General features: G+C 34.9%; 2 protein-coding genes across 2 annotated transcripts in view; one reads left to right on the forward strand and one right to left on the reverse strand.

Annotated features, from left to right (window-relative positions):
- Nucleotides 1-5,423, forward strand: part of LOC144978333 (apoptosis inhibitor 5-like) — a 29,028-nt gene extending 23,605 nt beyond the window's left edge. Inside the window, exon 13 of the mRNA XM_078924226.1 lies at nt 256-5,423. Within this exon, the coding sequence (XP_078780352.1) occupies nt 256-386 (131 nt within the window). The 3' untranslated portion in view covers nt 387-5,423. The remainder of the gene's footprint in view (nt 1-255) is intronic.
- Nucleotides 5,424-11,477: 6,054 nt separating this feature from the next.
- Nucleotides 11,478-26,959, reverse strand: part of LOC144978334 (uncharacterized) — a 34,497-nt gene continuing 19,015 nt past the window's right edge. The window contains exons 18-27 of the mRNA XM_078924227.1: nt 26,104-26,224; nt 25,247-25,400; nt 24,225-24,383; nt 22,050-22,225; nt 21,023-21,103; nt 19,354-19,431; nt 18,714-18,907; nt 17,611-17,697; nt 14,881-16,121; nt 11,478-12,555 (exon numbers count right to left, since the gene is read on the reverse strand). Coding sequence (XP_078780353.1) covers nt 15,895-16,121; nt 17,611-17,697; nt 18,714-18,907; nt 19,354-19,431; nt 21,023-21,103; nt 22,050-22,225; nt 24,225-24,383; nt 25,247-25,400; nt 26,104-26,224 — 1,277 coding nt within the window. The 3' untranslated portion in view covers nt 11,478-12,555; nt 14,881-15,894. The remainder of the gene's footprint in view (nt 12,556-14,880; nt 16,122-17,610; nt 17,698-18,713; nt 18,908-19,353; nt 19,432-21,022; nt 21,104-22,049; nt 22,226-24,224; nt 24,384-25,246; nt 25,401-26,103; nt 26,225-26,959) is intronic.

Below are 26,959 nucleotides of genomic sequence, written 5' to 3' on the forward strand. Positions count from 1 at the left end.
TCATTTATAATTTCTCAATGTTTCTTTTCATTGGCATATCTGCCTACTTTTACGGATTATCCATATTCGATATGGAAATTTGATGACAATTACCGAATTTTGTGTTGGTTACTGATTTTGATATTTTCAAATCAGCAGCTATGGGTTGGTGATAAAGATAGCTCTCAAGAGAAAAAGAAAAGTTTTCTTCATAGCTATGAAAAATTTTGTATAAGGAAAATAAAATGGTCATAAATTTCTCTTGTTCCATTTCAGGTACTTACAATGCACAAAGTTCCTACAACTCGAGAGGGTCCTATAGAGGAAATCGTGGTGGTCGTGGTGGTGGATACAGAGGAAACAGGGGTAGAGGAACAGGCACTGGATTCTACCAGAATGCAATTTAAAAATAATGCTGATGGGTTCCATCGTGCATACACATAACTCACAATATTCCCGTCATACATTTTTTTTTCATCACCCATGAATTTAACTGGCAATGTCATTGATACTATTCTACAGTAGTCAAAATTGTCAGAAATGTCTTAGATTTTGAATGGTTTATTTAAATTTGAATGTACATATACATGTGTGGACTGTAATGTTATAAAGCAGTCCTTCAGAGCCTTGAGGCCCATGGAGCCGGAGTTTATCCCGGTTTCTATAGTGTGAAATCAACCATAGTAATGTTAGGATGGTGAATAAATGTTAACATATTCATCTTTTTTGTACTTCTGGCCACGTCATTTATTGCAAGCAAACTCAACCATGGAATTTGCCAACAATGGAATTGGACTTTATGAATCACTCGACTTCCCAGTTTTGCTAACAATCTGCTGATTTGTTTTGATTGAACTCTTCACTGTTAAAAAGTGTCAGATTGATTATACAATGCCATGACATAATGTTCAATGGTTTGGGATAAAACATATTTTGTACTCATAGTTGTGAAAAATGAAATTTTTCATACATGTCATTTAAACTTATTGTAGAGGATGTGATTTTCAAATCTATGGACAATTTATTTTTGTTGATTTTGGCAATTACGGATAAAGAAGAAGGAAAGTTAGTTACAATACCACCTACCAGTTTGTGACTAGTGACAAGATGGGGAAAAATGACTAGGATACTACAGTGTAGAAGGGAACTTATGGTACAAATCTTATCTTCATTGAAAAATTTATTGGGATATCAAAGGAATTGGCAACTCTTGACAGATGATGGTGTCTGATGTGACCTGTTGATGTTGGGATGTTGGACTTCTGATTCTCCTTGTATTCCATCCGTACCACGACATGTTCTTCTCCTTGGGGTTTCTCCCACCTCATCGACTCCTGCAAACAGTAAGTTGTACTCATCCAATTATAATTTGTGTATTTTTTTTCTACCCCCAGCAAAGTGATGGATGTGTACAGTTGCCAATTACAGTAATGAGAGAGAGACTATCAAAAATTAAAAAAATAATAATAATGATAATAAAAAGGAACAGTGCTTTAGCATAGTGGCCAACATGACTTTCCCCAATTTGGGAATCTGAAGGAAAATATAAGGTAAATTATGAATAATGCAAATTTGACTTTATTGGTTTGGGGATGACCTTGCATGTCCCAGGATTGTGATTCTTTGACAGAGAATTAAAACAAGGAACAGACAGATAGAAAGTATTTAAATTAAATACTACATTAAATTAATGTACGATTTCCTATTTAGCAATGTCAATCTAGATTTATATTTTATAATGGTCCAAACATGGTGTCATTTTGGGTCATGACAGTGGCGGGTGTTAAGGTGTCTCATCTTAGCTATTTGAAGAGTTGGCTGCTATGCTTTAGTTTATTTTTTGCTTATTATACTAAGAACTCGGTCGTCTTATGTTTCTCTACAGATGAAGAGAGATCATTAAATTCACAACATTTGCTGGTCCTGAGCGCTGAGTTCAGTCTGTTTTTTTTTTTTCATTTTGACAACTAATGCATAATCTTTGTCTCTTTCAGGTAACCACTTTATTCTCTGTTTGTACTCATTTTTGAGAATCAAAATGCTTCATCTCCTGATTGAACTACTTATTATGCAATTTTGTCCAAAACACGCGAATATGAGAAATTTTACAATACTGGTAATTAATTGAGCAAAGAAGAAAAAAAAGGCCTCATCCATTGGAATTGTTTTTGTCTGTTTTGACGCTATTAAGGTTTGAGGAATCTTTTGAGAACAAACCAGGTCTTTAGTTGTGAATAGGTGTTAATTGCCTCCTGCTCTTTGATCATCTGATTCATTCCTCAAACGTTCCATTTGTAAATTAACAATTGCATCATGCTTCTTGAGATGATATAATGAATTTTTTTAAAACTATGCTCCATTCGGGGTCAGAATAAGACAAAATGAAGTCCCATGGCTGTTGTTGGTTGGCAAGTCAGATTAAAGAACAATTTTTAAAACCTTGTTTTGCTTCTCTCATTTGTAAAGAGGTATACAAGCAACATCAATTCTTTATTATTATTTTTTCTTCTTCTTCTTCTTCATTCCCCCTCATATTGTTTTCATGTTTGAAAGTCTAGTTGGTGAAGGAGTGCCGTTGTCTTCCTCAGCTCTGCCAGGGGCCCATACAGTTTGGTCTGCAAAGGTTTGATGGTACAAGGCCAATAATCCTCTCTTGTTGTTGCATGCTTTGGGCAGGTGTGGAGTATATGGTGGGCGTCTTCTTCTCCTTCACCACAATCACACATGCCTGTTTCTACTATTTTGAAAATCTTGTGCATGTGGTTTCAGGAGGTTGTGTCCAGATTGTGACTTGGTCTTCTCTATTTGATAGTTTGATTGAGTCACTTTTATTGTAGCTTGGGTGTGTCTAGAACCAGTTGGCTTTTGCATGGCACTTGATGATTGACTTGATTTCGCCAGCTTCGTAAAGGTTTTCATCATGTGTGTTTGCTCTGATCCCATTTTGGCCAAAGTATCTAATATTACATTAATTTTCTCTAATACCGCAGTGACCAGGAATCCATTGAAATCTCACTTCTTTTGCTCTGTGATTTATATTTCATTAACTCTGCACTTATATGATTTAGGCCAGTTTGCATTGAGTTGTTTAAAGTGTCTAATACTTGTTTGTCATCAGTGAGGAAGACTATTTTGGCATTGATGGAGGTGTCTCATTCCATGATTAACTCGATTCCTTCTTTAATTGCCAATGCCTCAACTTTATGGTTAGTGCAGTTTTAGTTTTCAATTTCAATTTTTTGTTGTGAATAGGTGTTAATTGTCTCCTGCTCTTTACTCATCTGATTCATTCCTCAAATGTTCCGTTTGTAAATTAGCAAATGCATCATGCTTAAAATGAATTTTTGTTTGAAAATAAGAAAAACTATGCTCCATTCTGGGTAAAAATAAGAAAAAATGAAGTCCCATGGCCGTTGTTGGTTGGCAAACGAACAATTTTTAAAACCTTCTTTTGCTTCTCTCATTTGTAAAGAGGTATATAAGCAACATCAATTCTCTGTTTTTTTGTTTTTCAATTTCAATTATTTTGTTTCATTCAAAGAGAGGGAAAGTGAAGGATCTGATGTTGCAAAAAAATTGATGACACTTATATCTAATCTAGGATTTTCTGTTAATCTCTCAATGGCTGTTTATTTATATCATCTTGCTCTACCTGTTATATGAACAGTATAAACTGTTTTCACTGAAAATCAAGGGACATAGTGGTCTATTTAGTATTTAGGTTAGGTCAAATTTTGATTTAACCATAGTCACTTACAATTAGATAATAAGTCAATAAAGTAAAAAGAATGTGCTTAGCACTGAAATACTGATTAAGGGTCTTGAAAAATGAAAGGCACAGTCTGAAGGAAATGTATTGAATCAATGCTTTAAATTTCTCACGTAAACACTAAACTAATGAAACACCTCAAGAGTTTTCTATGCCAAACAGGAGAAAATGGCATTTTGAATGGGTTTTTCTCTGTATCAATATCTTTGATACAGCTGGTCTTCATTTTATCACTAATTGGATCTCTTTGTTGCAGCTGATCATCAAATGTTTTCTTGGATATTTCAAAGGGATGGCACAAACAATATTGATATTAACCAGTTAAATGCCGAATTCTGGAAAGACATATTAAAAAATTTGGCCTGAAAAATCGTTCTTCAAATATCAATTAATTTAAATGGCCCTCATCTTGGCAAAAACTCTCAAATCTGGGACTTCACGGCAGTTAAGTGGTTAAAGTTAGATTTTCTCATGGTGCTGCAGATCTGCCACTTAGTGTTTTCAAATAAAATTGTGATTATCAGAAGCTTTTAATTTTAAAAAATTGAAAATAATAAGGGGTAAAAGAGGGGTACAGACGTTTGTTACTTTCATCAATTTGTTGCAAGTAACAAGTCTGCTCTATTTTATGTTCAGATGTTTACAATCCGTATTTGACCTAATTCACATTCCTCACCTTCCCTGCCTATTTTTTTTATTTTTTTTTGGATTGGGGGAGGGGGGGGGGGGGGGTGGCAAAAGAAAGACTATAAACCGACAGTGGCAGGTCTGGTATTGATGACTTAATATATGGTTCTTTTGTCTCCAGTGGCCCAGCTGGTTTCATTTAACTACATGATCTTGATAGTAGTAATGGAAATCAACGGCACCTGACTCTAATACTAATTGTACAAGCGCCATATGCAGTCAATTTTTGTGTTTTCTTTTTTTAGCTTATATTAAGGCCCAACCCCTCCATTGCACAACTGACCAACAGAGACTAACCAGGAATAGTCATGTGATCTAAACACACATGATCCGTTAGTTCGAAGATAGGTCATTCATGTCATGTTTTTTTTCTCAAAATCATGTCTCTTACACTTCCTTCAAATCATTTAAAAACGCCTAGTCCCTTTGACAACAGCTGTAAGGGTCTACATGCAAATGTGCTTTGTTTTATTTTTGTTTTTTATCTGATCTCCCTGTCCACTTCAGTGATTTTGTTTCTGGGTTTAAGATAGATCTGATGGAAGTGCTTTGCGATAGATCAGCTTTCCACTAAAATGATGACAACTATTACTGTTATTTTCACGTTCCAGAGACTAGCCTTTGGTTCAAATGGAATTATTTTTACTCATCTCATTTCTTAAATTAAAATTTTTCATCCTGCATTATTTCTGTTAATAGTGGTTTGGTTGAATAATGTTTTGTGTTTATGAATGTGGCTTCTACCATAAAATATATTGTCATTTTGAAATGGAATGCCAATCTTTTTTTTTTTCAGATCTTGCCTTTTGAACCGTTACAAAAATTATATTTTATTATTTATTCATTTTTAAAATCTGCATTATTATTACTCATATTATTTGTTTATTAAATTAATTTCATTTTTATTTTTTCTTTGGTGGCAAGTGATTTGTGAGCAATAAAATGTAAAAGTGAAATAAATCAGGCTATTGTCTGTATTTTAAGGACATATCTTTCTGAGTTGTTGTTTGTTTTAAAGCATTTTTTTTTTTAATCATAAGATGTAACATTTTGAGCAGAGCATTTGCCAAATGTGCTAAAAGCGCTCTAAGTGTATAAGTATGATTTTAATTTCCTTTGTACGGAGACAACACTGTCATTGTACTCATGTTACACCTGAGAGAATATTGAGGAAATCATAGCAATCAGCCTTTCCCAGAAATGTACTTTCTCGTCACCTACAGCACGACCCGAATCCTCAGCCCATATAATTCTGGTTATTTCATATTTTAGTTTCACTTTATATATACCTGGGTGGGGTCTTTTGACTTCCCATGGTGGGCAGGAGGTCGCTTGTTGTGCCTTCTATCCCCGTCTGATTTGCTTTCTGTCTTTGTCTTGGAATTGGAATGGGATTACTTGGTTTTGTCCTGGCCCTTGTTGGGGTCCTTGGCTGAGAGTGAAACAGTCAAATGTATAGTGTTAGTTTTGGGAGGTGATATTTTTCTCTGTTATGTACTGATACAGTGCAACGCACATTCGACGAACTACACAAGACAGCTGGAAAAGTTTGTTGAAATGTGAACACTGCTGTAAGACATGAGACCCAATCTGTGTTTTAGCCCACTGTACAAGTATTGCTGCTGCGCTTAGTCAAAATACTCAAAACAACCATCAGCCAGATATAACGTACTAACACAATAAACTATGTGTATAACCTTAAACGTTTATGGACTGATTGTAATAATTGAGTGAGAACTACTCATCAAAATGGCTGGCTAAAAACAAAAACTAAGAGCTGAGAGACATCAATTGCATTCCCTCTAAATGATCTCAATGTTTGCACATCCTGGCTCGTAGTTTCGTGATGGCAATAATTATGAATATCATTCGCTCCTGAGTGACTTGCTAAGAGAAACAAAACACACCACCAAGCCATAAGACACAGCATGCAGGATAACATGAGTTGCTCTGTCATTGTCTTTGAATGGGATTACATGTAATTGGTTTTGGCCTGACCTTTGGCTGAGGGGGAAACAGTCAAATGTATGGTGTTATATTTGTTGGTTTGGATATATTATGATTTGTTAACATTTGAGTGTTTTAGTCTTTGTGGGATCTTGTGCTTGTGTCTGAATGAGACTAAGGTGATCTCAAAATAAGAACACTGACAGTGTGCTCTTGGAATCTACATCTGTTCCCTTTGTCTTACTTTTTCTGTGTCTATTTCCTGACCTCCCATAGTGGGCAGGGAGGTACTTACTATTTCTTCTATCCCCCTATACCTGTTTTCAGACTTGTTTTCTGTCTTTGTCTTCGAATGAGATTACTTGGTTTTCTTCTGGTTCTGGCCGATGCCCTTTGCTGAGAGGGAAACAGTCAAATATACAGATAGTTTTGGGAGATGATATTTTTTTCCCCTTGTAAATCATCTCTCTGTTGTGCACTGTACATTATGTTTTGTTTACATATTATATATGATTTGTAAACATTTGAGTGTATCCCTCCCTAGTAGGGACCTGTGCTTGTGTCTGGATGAGACTTGGCTGATCTCAAACTAAGTATTGATAGTGTGCTCTTGGAATCTATATCTGTTCACTATTTGAACTAATTCCCCTTTGTCTTCCCTTTTCTTGGGTGCTTTAATTGTAATTCTAGAACTTTTTACTATCCCAATTTTTCTTTTACTGGTGCTGATATGACCTAAATGTGTTGCAAAAACCCTTAAAAAAACAATTACTTTTTCTTGTGTGCTTTCAATTGTAAATCCAGAATTCTTCAACTATCCCATTTTCAATCTTTTTATTGGTGCTGAAATGACCTACAAGTATTGAAAGCGCTGTAACAAAAATATACAAAGAAAAAGAAACTTTTTTCCACATTTCAGTAAGGTAATATATACTTCAAAAACAGTAAAAATCGGCTACACCAAAATTATTTAAACTGAAAAGACCGCTAAACCGAAAAGAAATAAAAATGTAATTTTGTCCTCTTTATTTCTGTTAATCAAGTATCTATAAACTGATAAGCCGAAAGCCACTTTGCTCAAACTATCTTTAAACTAAAATAAATTGCCGAATAACTGAAAACCTATGAAAAAAATTTGATAACTGAACAAAATTCCATTACAACTGTTACCCAATTTGCTCTCCTCTGTCCTTTCAACACCCGTCACACACCTCTGCTGACACCCTCTCCACTTTGTCACTAACTCAACCCCCCCCTCCTGTCCACCCTAATCTCCGCAACGCCTTATTCGTGTCTGTCATATCTCTACTTCCCCTTCTTGACCAATCCCACCGACCATTCTTACTTGATGGGGATAACACAATGTTCTGATGGAAAGCAGTAATGTAAATCCATAAAGATGACATTGGAGTTATAATACTATTTCATTGCTCTCCTTGGCACACCGCTACGCTTGTTAGGTGCACATATATGCACCCCTCCCCCCTCCCACACACACACACACAACACTACTTCAAAAACAAAGTCACATAGTTGAAGACTACAATGCGATGCATTGTGTGTGACAGTGGGATGAATGATTGTGGAATAATGATACTTCTGGAAATCACAATAAATTTTTTAGATACCTATGCCTACAACAATATCGAGGAACAAAGAGGAATGGAAAAGAATAAAGAAAGTCGGCTCACTAATTGGAGACACCGAGGATGTACAAAGAAGAAAACAGCTATCAAACGCCGCACTCAGTAAACTCACCAATGTATGGATTAGAGGTGACAAAATAAAGAGAAAAACCAAACTGAAACTGTACCGTGCTCTTGTAAAACCGGTACTCCTGTATAACTGCAGCACTTGGGCGTTGACAAAATCCGAAGAAGAACATCTGGATGCCTTCCATCGCACACAGCTAAGAAGGGTACTGGACATCAAATACTCAAAAAAGATCTCAAATGAATCACTCTATAAGATCACAAAAGAAAGACCAATCTCCCTTGACATTTTACAACAACGATGGCAACTTTTCGGTCACATACTACGCGGGACAAAAACATACCAGCTAACCAAGCCATGTCGGGATACTTCCAAAAACACGGGAACCTTTTCAGAGGACGACCGATCACAACACTCCCTGTGATCCTAAACAAAAACCTCACAACACTTGGACAAAGCATTAGTCTCATAACGGCAGGGGACCTTGAAAATCTGAGAACCCTAGCAGAGGACCGGCAATATTGGAGACACCTCACACAGGAAATACTGGAAACAGCCAAGGCGACCCGATCTTTCGGTCGAGACGCGAAAGGCATCTAAGTCAAGTAAGTCTATGCCTAACCCAAAATATGTTTAAACCGAAATAGAATACCAAGTCCCTTGAATTTCGGTTTAAGCAGATTTTACTGAGTGAGTAGTCCTTCAGAACTACATGTATTAGGTTCATGGAGCTGGAGTTTATCCCTGTTTCTATAGAGTTAAATTGACAGTAACAATTGCTTGCTACCCTTTTCCACGAAATCTAACTCCCAGCTACCCAATCAATGCTGGGTGTACAAAAATGACAACAAATTTTCAATTGTCTGCAAGTCTTAAACTTTGGTTGATCTGTCATCTGAAGAGAATAGGGTCCATGTGTTCAGTGCAAGTTTCAAATTAATTTGCTTGTAATTTGTACAACCAAAATGGGGAGTGGGGTTCCTGAAAGCTCAATTTGCAGAGCACTCCCCTCGCAAGCAAAGGCTTGAGTATGGATCCCAAGTCAAGTGGGTTTTTTTTGTTGTTTGTTTTTTTTTTTTTGTCTGTTCACCAAGCACCGATTGTTGACCAGCTAGTCCTGGTAGGAAGTACTTTGTGATAGATCCATTATATCTGAAGGGTGGTAACCGATGGTGTTATTACTGACTTAATTCTACTGGATCCAGTATAAACTCCAGCCTCATGGGCCTGATGAATAACTCGAGACCATCGTAATCTTTTACTTTTATTGAATGTCCTTTGTCCCTTTAAAGTTCTTTTTAAAAATTTCAAAACGCATATGTATGTGTGTGGTCATTGTTTTTTTCAAAAAATACAAACGTGCACAAGTCAACAATATACAATTAGCAATAAGTAGATAGTCTGAATACATTATCATCAATGAATATATATATTTAAATACATTAAAATAAAATGGTGCTGTCAATCGATGAATCAAGAAGGTTAAGACACGATGAGAAAATCGTTTTGTATGGTGTCATTTGATTTCTCAGTAACGCCATTCCGTTGACCATGTCATGACACCAATCCAAACATAGGTTGTAGTATACAACTGTGGTGTCTCTTTCTTCTCTCTATTGTTACTGACCAGGTATCACTGGTATGTATAATATTTACAATAAAAACATTTAGAAGTTATTTTGAGATTCAAATTTAAATGGGATGTAATGTACTAATTATGTAAAATGAATCTCATAATTTCTTAGCAGATCAAGCGATTTATAATATATTTTGGTGTTGGAAAATCATGTTATATCATCAGTGGCAGTGGCATGAATTACCATGTCATTTGATGTCTCATCTTATGTCAAGTCAAGCAATATTGAACAGGGTCAATGATCAGATGAGTGACAGCCATTACAACACAACAACTGAGGTTCGATTTAGGTAAGGCACTTAACACATTATCTTCCGCTTGGCACGAGGCTCAGTTAAGGCTATATAAACATACAGAAAATATAAGAATTCTTTTACAAAGAAGCACTTAAAAATATGAAAAACAACATACCTACCAATAAAATGAAAATGACATCCTCTCAGGATGTACGAAGGGGTAAAGGGAGAATTGAGACTGAAGCACATTTAGCATGATGAAACCTTGGAAATGCCCTACATAAATATGTATGTACAATGTAGACATATTCATTTTTAAAAGTAAAATAGAAAAAAATGCAAAATCGATGCAAGTGCAAGCAGCACTGTGGCCTCTAAGAAACAGCTCTGCAAAAGTACAATATTATGGCAAGATATGATTCGCTTTGGTATGCAATTTGTAAAAATCTATCTACAAAACATTTTTGGTAATTGGAAAAATGAATTTATCATTTGTTACGTATTGCCCTGAATAAGCAGTGAAGTTTATTAATACTTGGCTTGGAGTCATAATATATTCCCTCTTATAACCAGTCTTGTCATTTTGATCTTATAATATATTTCTTTAAAATGACCTTATTCACTTTTTTGATCACAATATACTGTCACATGAATGACTACAATGTTTACATCATGATGCAAAATGTACAGTAGATTCTCTATAACAATACCATCATCGTTGGGACCAGAAAGAAATGTTATGGAGAGTTGTTATTAAAATTAAAGCGGATCTATCAAAAATTGTGATACTAAGCTGCTAGACCCCGTGGACTTTAAAATAATAAACAAAAATGAATAATATACCAGCTTCAAAAAAGAACAAAATACCAAACATGGAATGTTTTGGGCTTAATCGGTGTTAATGATATGCAGAATAATTCTCTGTCGTTGATCTATTATTTTTCTTTTTTGTAATGTTGTCTTCATGTTTTCATTGTTTTTTGTTGTTAATTGAAGAATGGTTTTAAGCCCGAAATGTTCTTTTTTAAAGCTGTTCTGATCATTTTTGTCAATTATATTTTACAGTCCACAGCTTCAAGCAGCTTAGTAATACACTAAATTCTGATTAATGACTCAATATCTACTAAGACTTTATATTTAATTTGAATGAAAACAAAATGTTTACAAAGTGAAAAGATTCATTATTATAACGTTTGAAGACAACAGCTGTGTCAACATTAGAATGAAATATTTTTACCCTTATAAAAAGTTAACTACTAGAAAAATGCATGTACGTATACACTGAGGTAGATTATTCCATTTCTATATTACCTTAACTATTTACTGGAAGAGCCATGTTTTGGCTTGATTAAAAACATGAATTATGAGATTGGGGACATTTGTGAGAAATCAAATCTTAGACAAAAAGATACATAATAAAAGAGAAGAATTTAGAAACAATTTGTCGTCGTCATATAAATATGTACCGTGTGTTTTATCTTTTCCCAATTTATAGTAACATATAGTTCTGTTTTTTCTTTTTCTTTTTTTTTTTTTGGGGGGGGGGGGGGGGGGGGGGGGGGGTGCTGTTGTTGTGGCTCTTTCTTATATTTTATAATTTTTCACTGGTACAAATTGCCAATTTTTTTTTTCTCGAGGTAATTACCGTAGCCAACATGTACTTGTTAGGAGTCCAATAACTCAGATTGTTAAGGTCAATTAAGTGCATCAAAATGGATTTAACTCACAATTTACAAGTGTCAAAATTTGCAGTCTCGGAGCTGACATTTGGATATCATAAATGAAATTGTATCCTTACAAAATTGTAACTTTTGCGGAAATGGAACATTGGTATAAAAAGTTCTAGAATAACAAATGGAAATGAGAAAAAATTCAAATATTAATAAAGAATAATTTTGATTTTACAATAAAACTGAAGTAAAAATGCAGGTGCAAAAAAAAGTAATCAAGTCAACAAATGGATATTAAAAAAAATAGAGCTTACACTTGAATAAATCCAAACAATGATTTTTAAAAAAGGTGTGAAATGCAAGGTAAAATCATCATTGAGGATATATAGTACTCTCCATTTTGGAATCTCCAAATCACCATGAAAAGTAAAAATGCATATATTTGATTCCTCAAAAATAAGGTTTAAAAAATGGTGGCATACATTAATACATATTTTGAGACATTAAACTATGGGGGAAATCCGATGATGTGACCCACCGTCTCAAACCTGTATTATGTCATGGTAATTTAGATGCTCAAAATTATCTTTGATAAAGATTATATGTTTAAATGAGGGCTATAGATGTAGTTTCTTAAAATGACACAAAACTAAAATCTCACATTTCTGGTCATCCTAACGTTAAAATTACCATTTGGCACCTTGTTAAACACCGGCTTAATACCAGTTTAAGATGATGGGTCATATGTGGAACCACCTGAAGAGAATAAGAATGGATGATGGGAGAGAGAGAGAGAGAGAGAGAGAGAGAGAGAGAGAGAGAGGAGAGAGGAGAGAGAGAGAAGAGAGAGAGAGAGAGGAGGAGAGAGAGAGAGGGGGGGGGGGGAGGTGGCAGTGAGGCTCTGCAGTATAGACTTTGCTACAGAAAAGTGAGTGGAGCAGGCACTTATGTTGATAACAACAAGATATGAAGTGAATAGAAAAGTGCCAGAAGACAATAGAGAATAAAAATTTTTCGCGGCGGTGGTGGGGTTTGAACCTGCGACCTTATTGGTACGACAACTCCGCCTGGCAGGTGAGAGCGTGGCTCTACCGTGTGAGCTATCCACGAACACAAAAATATTCGTTTCAAACTCAAGTCATTACTAGATCCCTCTCTCACCCACTTCTTGAGACCGCCGATTCGTTCGTACACCACCATCGCGAATAATTTTGACCAGCAGTTAAGCTTAATAGCCAATATTCTCAACACAAAACATATAACATAGAAACGATTGAGACATTGAGTATGCTCCGGTGTATGGGGTGAATTTTTAATTCAGAAAAGTGAGTGGAGCAGGCACTTATGTTGATAACAACAAGATATGAAGTGAATAGAAAAGTGCCAGAAGACAATAGAGAATAAAAATTTTTCGCGGCGGTGGTGGGGTTTGAACCTGCGACCTTATTGGTACGACAACTCCGCCTGGCAGGTGAGAGCGTGGCTCTACCGTGTGAGCTATCCACGAACACAAAAATATTCGTTTCAAACTCAAGTCATTACTAGATCCCTCTCTCACCCACTTCTTGAGACCGCCGATTCGTTCGTACACCACCATCGCGAATAATTTTGACCAGCAGTTAAGCTTAATAGCCAATATTCTCAACACAAACATATAACATAGAAACGATTGAGACATTGAGTATGCTCCGGTGTATGGGGTGAATTTTTAATTCAGAAAAGTGAGTGGAGCAGGCACTTATGTTGATAACAACAAGATATGAAGTGAATAGAAAAGTGCCAGAAGACAATAGAGAATAAAAATTTTTCGCGGCGGTGGTGGGGTTTGAACCTGCGACCTTATTGGTACGACAACTCCGCCTGGCAGGTGAGAGCGTGGCTCTACCGTGTGAGCTATCCACGAACACAAAAATATTCGTTTCAAACTCAAGTCATTACTAGATCCCTCTCTCACCCACTTCTTGAGACCGCCGATTCGTTCGTACACCACCATCGCGAATAATTTTGACCAGCAGTTAAGCTTAATAGTCAATATTCTCAACACAAACATATAACATAGAAACGATTGAGACATTGAGTATGCTCCGGTGTATGGGGTGAATTTTTAATTCAGAAAAGTGAGTGGAGCAGGCACTTATGTTGATAACAACAAGATATGAAGTGAATAGAAAAGTGCCAGAATACAATAGAGAATAAAAATTTTTCGCGGCGGTGGTGGGGTTTGAACCTGCGACTTTATTGGTACGACAACTCCGCCTGGCAGGTGAGAGCGTGGCTCTACCGTGTGAGCTATCCACGAACACAAAAATATTCGTTTCAAACTCAAGTCATTACTAGATCCCTCTCTCACCCACTTCTTGAGACCGCCGATTCGTTCGTACACCACCATCGCGAATAATTTTGACCAGCAGTTAAGCTTAATAGCCAATATTCTCAACACAAACATATAACATAGAAACGATTGAGACATTGAGTATGCTCCGGTGTATGGGGTGAATTTTTAATTCAGAAAATCAATCAAAATCAATCGTTTCTATGTTATATGTTTGTGTTGAGAATATTGGCTATTAAGCTTAACTGCTGGTCAAAATTATTCGCGATGGTGGTGTACGAACGAATCGGCGGTCTCAAGAAGTGGGTGAGAGAGGGATCTAGTAATGACTTGAGTTTGAAACGAATATTTTTGTGTTCGTGGATAGCTCACACGGTAGAGCCACGCTCTCACCTGCCAGGCGGAGTTGTCGTACCAATAAGGTCGCAGGTTCAAACCCCACCACCGCCGCGAAAAATTTTTATTCTCTATTGTCTTCTGGCACTTTTCTATTCACTTCATATCTTGTTGTTATCAACATAAGTGCCTGCTCCACTCACTTTTCTGAATTAAAAATTCACCCCATACACCGGAGCATACTCAATGTCTCAATCGTTTCTATGTTATATGTTTGTGTTGAGAATATTGGCTATTAAGCTTAACTGCTGGTCAAAATTATTCGCGATGGTGGTGTACGAACGAATCGGCGGTCTCAAGAAGTGGGTGAGAGAGGGATCTAGTAATGACTTGAGTTTGAAACGAATATTTTTGTGTTCGTGGATAGCTCACACGGTAGAGCCACGCTCTCACCTGCCAGGCGGAGTTGTCGTACCAATAAGGTCGCAGGTTCAAACCCCACCACCGCCGCGAAAAATTTTTATTCTCTATTGTCTTCTGGCACTTTTCTATTCACTTCATATCTTGTTGTAGACTTTGCTACACACCCAAAAGATACCTATATCGATATCCATAGCGTTATTTGGCCTTCAGGAGGCCACTTCTCTTTAGCTCAATTTGTGGCGCTGCGCTGCGACAAAAACCAAAGTTATTCCAGTCTTCCCTCGGAATAGGCCCAAAGACAAATTTCCGTTAGAAGATGAAAAAAGGGAACTGTATGATTGATTTATTTCACTGATATGTTGAAGGAGATAAATTTATATATGACATATGACAAACTGTTTGTGTGTGTGTGTGTGGGGGGGGGGGGGTTGCTATGTTACAACATTCATTTACCATCGTAGCCAATCATGGGACCCAACTACTGTTGCTGTTGATGTGTGTCAAGTATTGACGTACTGATGCTTGAATGTATTAACAATGTGTTGGTCACATGGTTATTGGTGACTGAATGGAACTAATTTGCTCTTATTTGGCCATTAGATACGACATGATAATTGGTCAATAGCAAACATTAACTGATTGGTGAACAAACGAGCATTGTCATTGTCATAACATACAAAACGTTGACTTCATTGATGGGCAGGCATGATTTTTCATTGGCTGTCTAGATTTATCAAATTTTTCTAATTTGTCTTAAGTCGCTTTGGGGTTCTGTTAAATTGTAAGTCGTTGTTTTAGATATTTCATTACCAATAAAGTACAGTAAAAAATATAAGACTTTGACACTACATCCTTAAGAGCAGGACTTTGTTACAAGTGGGTTGCATTGTATTGTGTTACTAATTTTGCTAAACAGCTATTGGACTATTTTTTATATTAAAGTCTCCATAAGGTTTTTGTTCCTATGTATAATTAAATTTATCTGCATATCATGTAATTATATCAACACACATTCCACTGAGAAATACTATTTGTAATTTCAAACTAGCAATTAAAGTGTGCAATTAGAGTAGGTGTATCTGCCCTGGCAAGTATATGAAGGAAAGGCGATTGAGCTTCATTGTGCTGTATTTTGTAGCATGTATAAACACAGCTGGAGTATAGCATTACATTCCTGTGTTGCCAATGGCTGGTAAGATAGTATGCATGGAGGTCACAGAGTACATAGAAATACCAGACATTGGAGATTTGGACCATCGAGCAGGGCTGGCAGATGGTGACCTTGACCCTAAGGTTAGAGGTGACCGTGGGGCCTCTCCACGAGGCACTTGCACTGGTTTTACCCTTTTCGAGATGGCACGAATAAGGTCTCTAGAGTGCTTTAGACTGTAAGCTGAAAACAAGAAATCGAAATATCAGGGAAATGAAAGTATTACATTTTCAAATCTTATTGTGGCATTGGTGACCAAGCAGAATAGTTTGTGAGAAACAACCGGGGCAACATTCTGACACTGATAGTCTATTCTTTGTTAAGGCGCTTTCACAAAGTACTTCATTCATACTTTTTTTTCAGGTGGGGGTGCACCTTTTTAATGAGCAATAAAAAAATACCAGCTTTCAATTGGATTCAATAGCCTGATGTCATGTCACCCAGCAACGGTGGCCATCGTGGTTCTAAACAAAGAAAATCGGTACTTTTTATTCTTCATGCTGGCTCGAACTTTTCATATGTCTTGTGATCAGAATGAATAAAAGTCAAAACAAGATCATATTTATAATGTTTTTCTCCTCTGGATACACTTTTATGCTCATCCGAGAAATATTTCATAAGGGCGTCTGCCATTCTTCCGATAGTTTAGAGCCAGTTACTAAATTACCATGCGTCATTACGAGGGAAGTGACGTTACGATTGTTGAAGCGTATTTGAATATACTATTAAAATAGAATTATGTGAAAGGTGATCAACTTGAACATTAGAAAGAAAACAAAAGAGAAGATTATCAGTATCAGTAAAGAAATTGAAATTCAATGTTTTCTTCAACAAATTTGTTTCGTGCTCTACGCAAGCCATGGCAACATAATAGTAATAGGCCTATCGTCTTCAAGCAAGAGGTCGCAAAATTTCAATTTCTGGCAAGAAACTGTATGTAGGTTATTAGGAATAATTAATAGTATAACAAAGCTTGATAATGCTCAAGGTCACATGCATGCCAAGTTTCAGGAAATAATCCAAGTTTTAATAACCTCAAATTTAGTTGGTTAGCTAGAACAAAGTCAGAGAAATGTGACTTATTGCCTCAATCTGGTATCATATCCAAGTGAATGGGTTGGAACTATAAGTAACTTGATTTAGCCTCTGATCATTTCTAAGTTGGCAATAAGTTTGGTATATTGTTTATCAAGGTTAAAGGTGAAGTAGTTTGGTATTGCTGCATGCTCAGCTAATGTCTTCATTAGACTTTCCCTTTTGAATCAATGTAAATGTTGCTGCTCGAAGCTCGAAGAAATAAATAATAATGTGAAGTTGAATGTAAGGGGATCCAAATAGCTTAGTTGGTAGAGCATTCACTTCACACGCAAAGGGACCAGGATCAATCTCAAGTGAAGTTGATATTTCTTTTCTGGCCCCTCCATCCCTATCTATCCACTCAGCAGTGATTGGGTAGCTGGGTCTATTAGACTTGGAAAAAAGCACGTTGCAAAAGACTAATTTCCTATCTAAATGGTAGCGAGCAATTGTTATTGTCCATTTAACGCTAAAAAAAAACAAGATCAACTCAGACTTATGGGTCTGGTGGATTACTGTTTTGGATCATTTGTTTAACAACTCTGACTCTGATGTGTCATTTTCCTGATATCTAATTTCCTATTACTATCAGTACCTTTGAGACGAGCAGTAATCTCCTCAGAGAAATATCCTGTGTGAATCCATTCCTCAAAATCCACAATGTGGTCAAAAGCAGTGAGACCTGCACAATGAAGAATGAGATCGATGATATAGTTATAGTTATGTTTGAAGTACTAAACAGGTAAAAAAAAGTCAATAGCCTATAAGGATTATAAATTACAGTCGACAAATTAAATGGAAGATTCAATTTAATTAACAAAGACATGATATGGACCTTTTGGGTTTCCTCTTTGGAAACCCAAAACGTCCATATATAATATATATATATATATATATATATATATATATATATATATATATAATATATATATATATATATATATATCATGGACACAAGAAGAACGAAGAAGAATAGGAAGAGGGAAAAAAAGAAAAAGAGAGAAAAAGAAAGAAAGAAAAGGAGTTGAGGAGAAGAAGTAGAAAAAGAAGATCTCAGAAGAAAAAATAAAGATTACACATATTTTTGTCTCATATTCATTGTCATCCCTACTTGTTCTTTCTCTTATCTAATCCACTTCCTGTAGTTGAACCTGCTGTGGTTGGGTTACGGAATAATGTTAAAATACTGCACTACAGACTTTAACGAAAAGAAAAGGGCATATACAATTTGGCTGGGTCAGCTGGTTTATGCGATGAAGAAGAATCATTATTGAAAAAATGGATTTATTTGCTAATTTTTATTGACTTGCATAATTACCCAACTTTATTGTGCTCTTAATTTGACTTCTTCAGACAGAATGACTTCATGGAATACCTTTTTAAAAATTCAAAGTGACTTATACTGAACACAAATACAATTTCTGGATATCAGTTTACGTAAACGGTAGTCAACATTGAATTCTATTACTAGTATTCAGAAATAAAACAAACCAACAATAGTTTGATGCTTAAAATGTAAATTTTCAGGCGAGGAAGACTGGTTTTTTATTTATTGATTTATTTTTTTAATAGTTTCATTGTACTTTTTTTTACACTTGGTCTGACACTCATATGTTTTATTAAATTATAATATAAATGTTGAAAAACTAAACCTTTAAGGAATTACGAACAAAGTAAAAAAAATCTTACTAAACCTACCATGAATGTTTTTCTGCCTTACATTGGCTCCACTGTTAACCAAAACACAAGCAGCAAATTGATTATTAGCCTGACAAGCAAACATAAGAGGTGAACTGCCCTCATTGTTCAATATGTCCACTTCTGCGCCAAAGGACAATAACAGTTCTAGAACATCTGTAGATCCAGTGAGGCTGGATGCATAGTGGAGGGTGCTGTGAAATAATGTTTGTCAACATCAATATGTACATTAAATCTGCTTGTGAATTACACACATACATACATTTATACATGTATACACACAGATACACATAATACACGTACACACGCAGAAGTATACTTACAAATACATACACAAGCTCTAATACATGTTTTTCTTTTACCTGTTAAACCATACTGAACACGATAAAACTTGTTGACAGAGACAATTTAGTACATATATTGTATAACATTGCTGCTGCCTTTTTGAGCAGAGCACTATACAAATAAAATAAAACAAAACAAAACAATCTTAAATGAATCGTAACAAGACCATGAAATCTAAAAAGGAAAATATATGACAGTTTTGTATATTTCTTCATGGACTGATCTGCCTTGAAATAGTATAGGTAGTATCAAATGTGCTTGTTTGCTTTAGAGTTAAGATTAGAATATAACAGACCTGTTCCCACCAGGGTAGATAGGGTTTGCATCTGCACCATTTTGTAATAAAAACTTGACTGCCTCAGATCTGTCAGAGCTGTAAAATAAAAATTCATATTTTCTTTCATTAGCAAACTATTCGAAAGTGAACTTTGAATTTGTTCTGCAATCAAGTTTTGATCCACTTATGGCTAATTGTCCGGTAAATGCCCGTCTCATTCTGATTATCGATTGGCGAGTCCTTGAAACTAGCCTCGTAAGAGTTAAGTGTGTGTGTGGGGGAGGGGGGGGGTGGTAGCCAATCATAAGATGTCCACTTCACAGTGGAGATGTACATGGCGTGGATGAGACAATGGAGAGGGAAGGGCAGGGATGATAGACAAAGGCCTTTGTGTGCTATGACAAAGGCACAAACTCACATGTTCACATGCGTCTGAGTATGTGTGCCAAGTGGCGACATGCTTGTGTATTTCAGTGAATCTTTGCACACACGAATAATATATTACCAGTCTTGTTTCTTGATTGCGGCAAGAGAATGTATTACACAATGAGGAGACTAAAATAAGGGAGACAGAGATGGGGGGATGGAGAATGATTGCGAGATGGACTTTTATTATACTCCCTGTCTATCCCACTTGTGCAGATCCAGATTGATGAGTTTATCTTATCCAGACTAGCTCACAAATGGAGTTTATCTTAAACGTTTTAAATAACTAATGATATAGAGAAGACAAATTAGTGCAGTTTGTATTAAGTGGACTGAAGCATATCTATCAAAAACAAATTGCATTCATATAAAGTTTTAGCCCATGCTAAAAGCCATGTTCTAAGCACTTTACTATTATTTTAAAAATCTCTTGATGATGCGCCTGTAGTTTATTTGGACAAGGACAAGACTGCTTTACACCAATAAAGCGTATGAATTTAACATCCATCTGCAACAGGAGGAGGAAATTGTGCAAACAATGCCTGTCTTAAGGCTTTTGAAGTGTCTTGTCACAGACTCAAACCCTTGGACCTAATTTAGATAGCGTTGCGAGCCTAAGACTGTACTGCTACACATCAGAAACACAGCAGCATTGTACTATAACCATAACTACACTTATCTGTGTTAAGTTATTTAATTATTAAAGGAATTACAACTCTATGCAGTCGAGTGATTGCTGCTCACAAAACAGGACTTGGTAATGATGAAACTCAATTTGAAATGTTCACACATTCATGATCTGAAACCATAATTTAGTACGCACACCTTATGGTCAGTCGACTGCAAAAATAATCGGCTCCAATCAATACTATTTTTTTCACACATTTGACGTTGTTGACCTGCATTTCAGCATCTCATCTTTCAATAAAGGCAAGTCATGTTGAGCATTGTCACTGACTGGATGGGTGACAATTAACCTAAAACTTCCAATCGGGCATTGAGTCCTTTGATAAGGCACTTTGAACACATTATGTCACTTGACTCTGATGTGAATAAGTACCTGAATTCGAAAGTGATGGACATTGTAAGAGGTGCAAACACATAAAGTAAATCTTGTGCTGTACGAAATTTAAAACATGTTTAATATGGCTGCTAGGTAAATAACTATAACATTGTAAAGTGTTCTGAACGTTATCACTTTTTTCAAATGTACATCTTCAATTCAACAGTAGGTATGGGAATTTGAGCAAAAATACATTACATTTTAATTTGTTCCGTCAGAATTCGTCTAAGCAAAATATCTTGTTCTTTGTCCTTGAAGCGAAAGCCTTTCTTCATCATCCTGTTAAGCAGAAAAAAAATAAAGTCCAGATTGATGATACAGTTACCACTCCCTCCCCCCCCCCCTCTCGCAAGCTAATTTACGTAATGCTTTGCACTTCAATAATGACAGGTGTAGCAGGATACTAATAATATCGGATGTGCCAGAGCTATTTATTAGTTGAATAATATTATACATATATAGATACTATTTTTTTTAAAAACCCTGAAAATAAGGAGGTCAAATTGGCTTAATTGGCATGAATGACTCAGAGTCATATACATATATATTTTTTTCTATAAAAGCCATTCTTACACTTAGAAAAAACTGGAAAATAAGATGGTTAAAAAAAAACCCCAGTAAAATTAATAAAATCACAAAATCGGCGGTGTGCTTTGTTATTTTAATTTAGATTATATAATTCGTGTTATATTCTGTCAAGTCTAATTAATGATATTGAGAACATAAAACTGAATTATCCTGTTTTGGCTCAATTGATGAGTAAAATTATGTCAAAATATTTCAAAGTAAAGACCAATTAAACTCTTTGTGGATTCACAGCATATTCCAAACAAAAATAAATCTGGACTTTTATGGTTAAAAATAAATTCTCCTGTTTCATGAGTTTGAACAAAATAAAGAATATTGCCGTACAAGTTGAAAACCAAAAATAGAAAAAACATTTTTATTGTATATCTACATCATCAGCATCACTAAGCACACTGTTCCTTGAATTTGTGAGAAAAAAAAGTAAAAACGCGTAAAATAGTTATGTGTCAATATTTGTCTCAAAAGGACCCAGTTTTTGGGAGTTCAAACAATGTATGTCTGTAAATTTTAAGATATACACAGTTTGCATTCAATTCATCGTTATCACAGCACACAACGATTCAATCTCATTTTTCATTTAGTGTCAATAGAAAATGGAAATAAATGATGATCAAAAGAATTATTTTTTTTTTTTTACCATTCTGCACATTGTACAAAATCATTGGCAATAGCAAGATGAAGAAGACTTGGAGGATTTCTGTCTGACTCGTTATTGAGAGCCTTGAGGATAGAGTCATCTTTGTCATAGTCCATCAACAGACGCATGGCATCAATACGACCTTGCATGGCACAGCAGTGCATAGGAAGGAGGTTCTGTGAAAATTAATGACATATATATGACATATAATGATAATGATGATGATAATAATAATAATTATAATACTAATAATACTAATAATACTAATAATAATAATAATAATAATAATAATAATAATAATAATAATAATAATAATAATAATAATAATAATATTATTATTATTACTATTATTATTATTATTACAGTGCAACCTCTGGATAATGACACCCCTGAATAACGACAACCCCCGAATAGCGACATTGACCTCTGGTCCCGATTTTTTTTGCTATATGTTATTAGTAATAAAAGAACCCATATAGCGACATACATTTTAGTAAAACCCCTGTTTAGCGACACCATTTTTACAATAATAGGCAGTTGGTACCGATGCTTGTTTACTACACTGCATGAAACCAGCGCTTGTTCGTGTAGTACCACAGCAAAAGAAGGTTATCATTGTAGGAACTCTCAAGGGTCCTTTAACCTTCCATGTTAGCTACATGTCTGAGGTCAGAGGAGGTGAACTGATATCAGGCAATGGGGACAATTATGGATATTTATGGTCTTATGGTATGTTGGAATAGTGAAGAAAACAATAACAACCTCTTTCACTTTATTATTTTCATTTGAAAAATCAGTTGTTTCTCTAAAAACATCAGTCCACATTTTATCTTAATCTTATTGTGGTTAATACTAGGTTTTTCCTGTTTTGTTTTTTTTTGTTTTTAATATCGCTAGATGTAGATCTAATAATTTTTAAGTGCTTGTGAATTTTTATGCACTTAAATAAAAATTTTGGTATTCAAAACTTATCAACAGTATCGCATGGATTTGATTTGAATTAAAATCACAATTAAATTGTTTTCTTGTGTGGTATTATCATGTTGGTACTTGATTTTTATTATTTATTTTTATTTTCGTCAAATGGCGTTTGGGCACTGTTTACAATCAAAACAATGACAATACACATTGGAGAGTGAAAGCGTAACTGGTATACCCTTTGTAAACAGGAGAAATACACATTCTAACGTTTTTGAGATGTGATTTCTCTCAGGCACTGTAATCACGGGTCTCAACATGCCCCCTTTTGCCGTCATCTTGAAAACCCCGGAATAACGACACCCCTGGATAACGACATAATTTTCCGGTCCCGGGCGATGTTGTTATCCAGGGGTTGCACTGTATTATTATTATTATTATTATTATTATTATTATTATTATTATTATTATTATTATTATTATTATTATTATTATTATTATTATTATTATTATTATTATTATTATTTTTTATTATTATTGTGGCTTCTTTATTAATGAAAAATGGAAGCATTCAATCACTACATGTTGGAAGGTATCTGACCGTTTTAATAATGATAATAATAATAATAATAATAATAATAATAATAATAATAATAAAAATAATAATAATAATAATAATAATAATAATAATAATGATAATAATAACAATAATAATAATAATAATAATAATAATAATAATAATAATAATAATAATAATAATAAGAAGAAGAAGAAGAAGAAGAAGAAGAAGAAGAAGAAGAAGAAGAAGAAGAAGAAGAAGAAGAAGAAGAAGAAGAAGAAGAAGAAGAAGAAGAAGAAGAAGAAGAAGAAGAAGAAGAAGAAGAAGAAGAAGAAGATGAAGAAGAATAGAGATCTACAATATCTTCAAAATAAAAAAGAATTAAAATCAAAGGAAAACCTTATGAAATTAGCATCCACAGTGAAAGACTGTGAACTGTGGAAGGAACTGACAAAGATGATTAGAGAGGCAGCCGAGGCGTCCTGATCGGATGATTAGGAAGCAAAAGGCCTTAAGTCAAGTCAAGACTATTATTAATATTATCATCATCTGCATCATCATTATTTTTATCATTATCGTCATCATTATATTATCATCACCAGCCACATATTCATCCACTTCTAATGATGATAATAATAAGACTAAGACAGATCAAACGATTAATCACAGCAAGAGGTCCAAACAAAAAGAATACCTACCCTGTTATTTCTTTTGATTGGGTTTGCCTCCCTCGCAAGCAATAATTCTATGCAGTCCATTTCTGTAGGTTTTTCCATCTCACCATAACACTTAACATGCAGACAAGTGTTGCCCTCTGCATCTTCTGCCCCAATATTGGCTCCATTATCCATCAAAAGCTTGATAATTGATTGAAGAAAAACAAAACAAATAAAATAAAAACATAAAAATAACTTATAAATTAACCGTTTTATTATTCAAGTTGTTTATTAATCATATCAATAATTAAGTTTCCTTTTTTTCTGCTTTTGACTATTATACCTACTTTGTTTTGGAAAATACACGAATCCATCTTCTATTTTCATATACACAGTCAACAATCTCAAGATAACAAGCGATAAATGCAATAAGGTAAGGTTCTTATCACTCGATATTGTCTATAGTTTAGTCATAGCAAAAATGAAGATGAACTTTTGTCAATTTGTTCCCCTTAATATATTTTACATATAACCTTTACATATTTGTGTAATCATAGTTGCCTCTAATAAAAAACTGACAGTAAGAAGTCTCTATTCCAAACCAACTGAAGAAATGAAAAGATATAAAATGTGACCCACCATCTAAAAACGGTATAATGATATGGTGCTGTAAATGAAATTGTCAAAAATATGAAACATAGGGTAAAACTCTCAAGGGTCCTTTAACCTTAACAACCTTTAACAAGTTTATTTGGGTTATTGGGGAGAATGAATGCAGTTTCATAAAACGCATTATCCAATATGAACAGTACAAACAATTACGTTTCAATTGTAAACCATTCGTCAGCATAACAATAGCCTTTCTATTATCACCTTTTTATTAGTATTTTCACGATCCCAGGCTTTAGGCAGACTCCACTGCTCTCTACTTATCCAAAATATAATAAATTTAGAATCATTTTAAATTCATATTCACTTTTTAGCATCTGCTTCAACCTGCCACAATACTGATTTCATGCGGTGGGTCACATAATATGTTAGAAATGAGAAATAAGAGACTGTACCAGCATGGTTTCGTGGTTTTTGGCCCGATGCAAGGGTGTAGCACCTTTATAGTCCTGTAGATTAATGTCAACACGCATCTGTAATAGGTCTTTGATGATGTCATGCCAACCGTAGTAGCTGGCTGTGTGGAGCACTGTACTGCCGTTGATGCACCTGATTTTGTAGGAAGATAAAGGACAGAGTTGAAGTTTTAAAAAAATCCACTAACAATAAACAACTTCAGATGAATAAAATGTAATTAGAAATAGCTCTCTTGAGGGGTGCTACATAATGTTTGAAAAAAAACCCCCAACAATTTTCTCTGATTTTAATCATAATCTCGGGAGACAAGGAGGGTCCTGATAGTTCAGTTAGAAGAGCAGTCACGTCACATGTAATGGGACCAAGATTGATCCCAGGTGTAAATGGGTAGCTAGATCTGTTAGATCAAATATATTGATAATTTGATTTACGAGATGACAGATGGAAATGATTTCCAAAATTAATACTTTTAATATCAAAGTACATGTTTCATAGCAACACACCATGCTTGGCATCAAATTTGAGTCGGAGATTCTTTACTCCTTCATGGGGAGACTGAATATAATTTATATGATAACATCTCCCATTATCAATTTTGTTCTAAACTTTGCTCTTTTCACCAAGAGAGAATTAACCACATTCAAAAGGAGGAGTAAGAGGAGATGGAAGCGGAGGATAAGGAGGAAAAATAACTGAGACTACTCTATGTTGAGGCTTACTCTATGTAGAGAAAAAAACTTAAAATCTAGCCAAAGGGGTTAAATTTTTGTTTGCTTCTTTTCATAATCACATTTTCGTCGTGTTCAATACACATTGCTCTCACTCGCTCACTAACCTGCTTCTTAACGAACAAAATTCTCTTTTTCCAGTCTGATGGTCATGAACAACTGTCTCCATCAATTCTTTATCTCCCTTCATCAAACGAGGCACAATGCTGGCATAGTGTTCATATAATTCTGGAAAAATTTACATTGGTCAACATCTGAATTTGTGTTTATAGTAATACCGAGTTCCATAATGTTTCTTTTCCTAAAGTCAAAGTCATTTATAAAATATATTAAAACGTTTGAATTCATGTTAAATTATCAATAATCAATCAATGGCTCATATAAAAAAAATCGATATGCAAATCCTCCCAGGTTTCCTAAATAAAATGCATTTTCACTCATTATAATCAATTAGCAGGGAGAACGATTAGATACAAATCAAGCACATAACCATTTTTTTTATTTCATAATGACTAGAGTTCAAATGTATAATGCAATATTATAGAAAATATTAGTCCCATGCTAAAAAAATAACCATTTCAATCATGGAGACCAATTTTGAATCTTACATGTTTCATTATAGCTGATTTTTACTTGATAAGGCAATTGTAATATGATAATAGCAGAGGTAATACATTGAATGATAGTAATACTATGCTACTAGAAGCTGTGGACTGTAAAAAGTAATGAACAGAAATGAATATAAAAGCCTCGAAGAACAAAAAAAAAAACAAACAAAAAAAAAAATTACTGTAACAATGTTGAGTGATGCATTGCAGTAATAATATATGCTTCCTGTTTATATTTGGTAAAATATAAGCACAACGCATGGCAGCATTTTTAAGAAAACGAGCTGCTGTTAATAATTCAAATAATGCGTTAATATTGTTGCTTGAAGCTCAAAGAGATGAATAACAGTTATAA

This window comes from Berghia stephanieae, chromosome 8, assembly GCF_034508935.2.
Source record: "Berghia stephanieae isolate SIO BIC M18660-M18661 chromosome 8, UCSD_Bste_1.3, whole genome shotgun sequence".
NCBI lineage: Eukaryota > Metazoa > Mollusca > Gastropoda > Nudibranchia > Aeolidiidae > Berghia > Berghia stephanieae.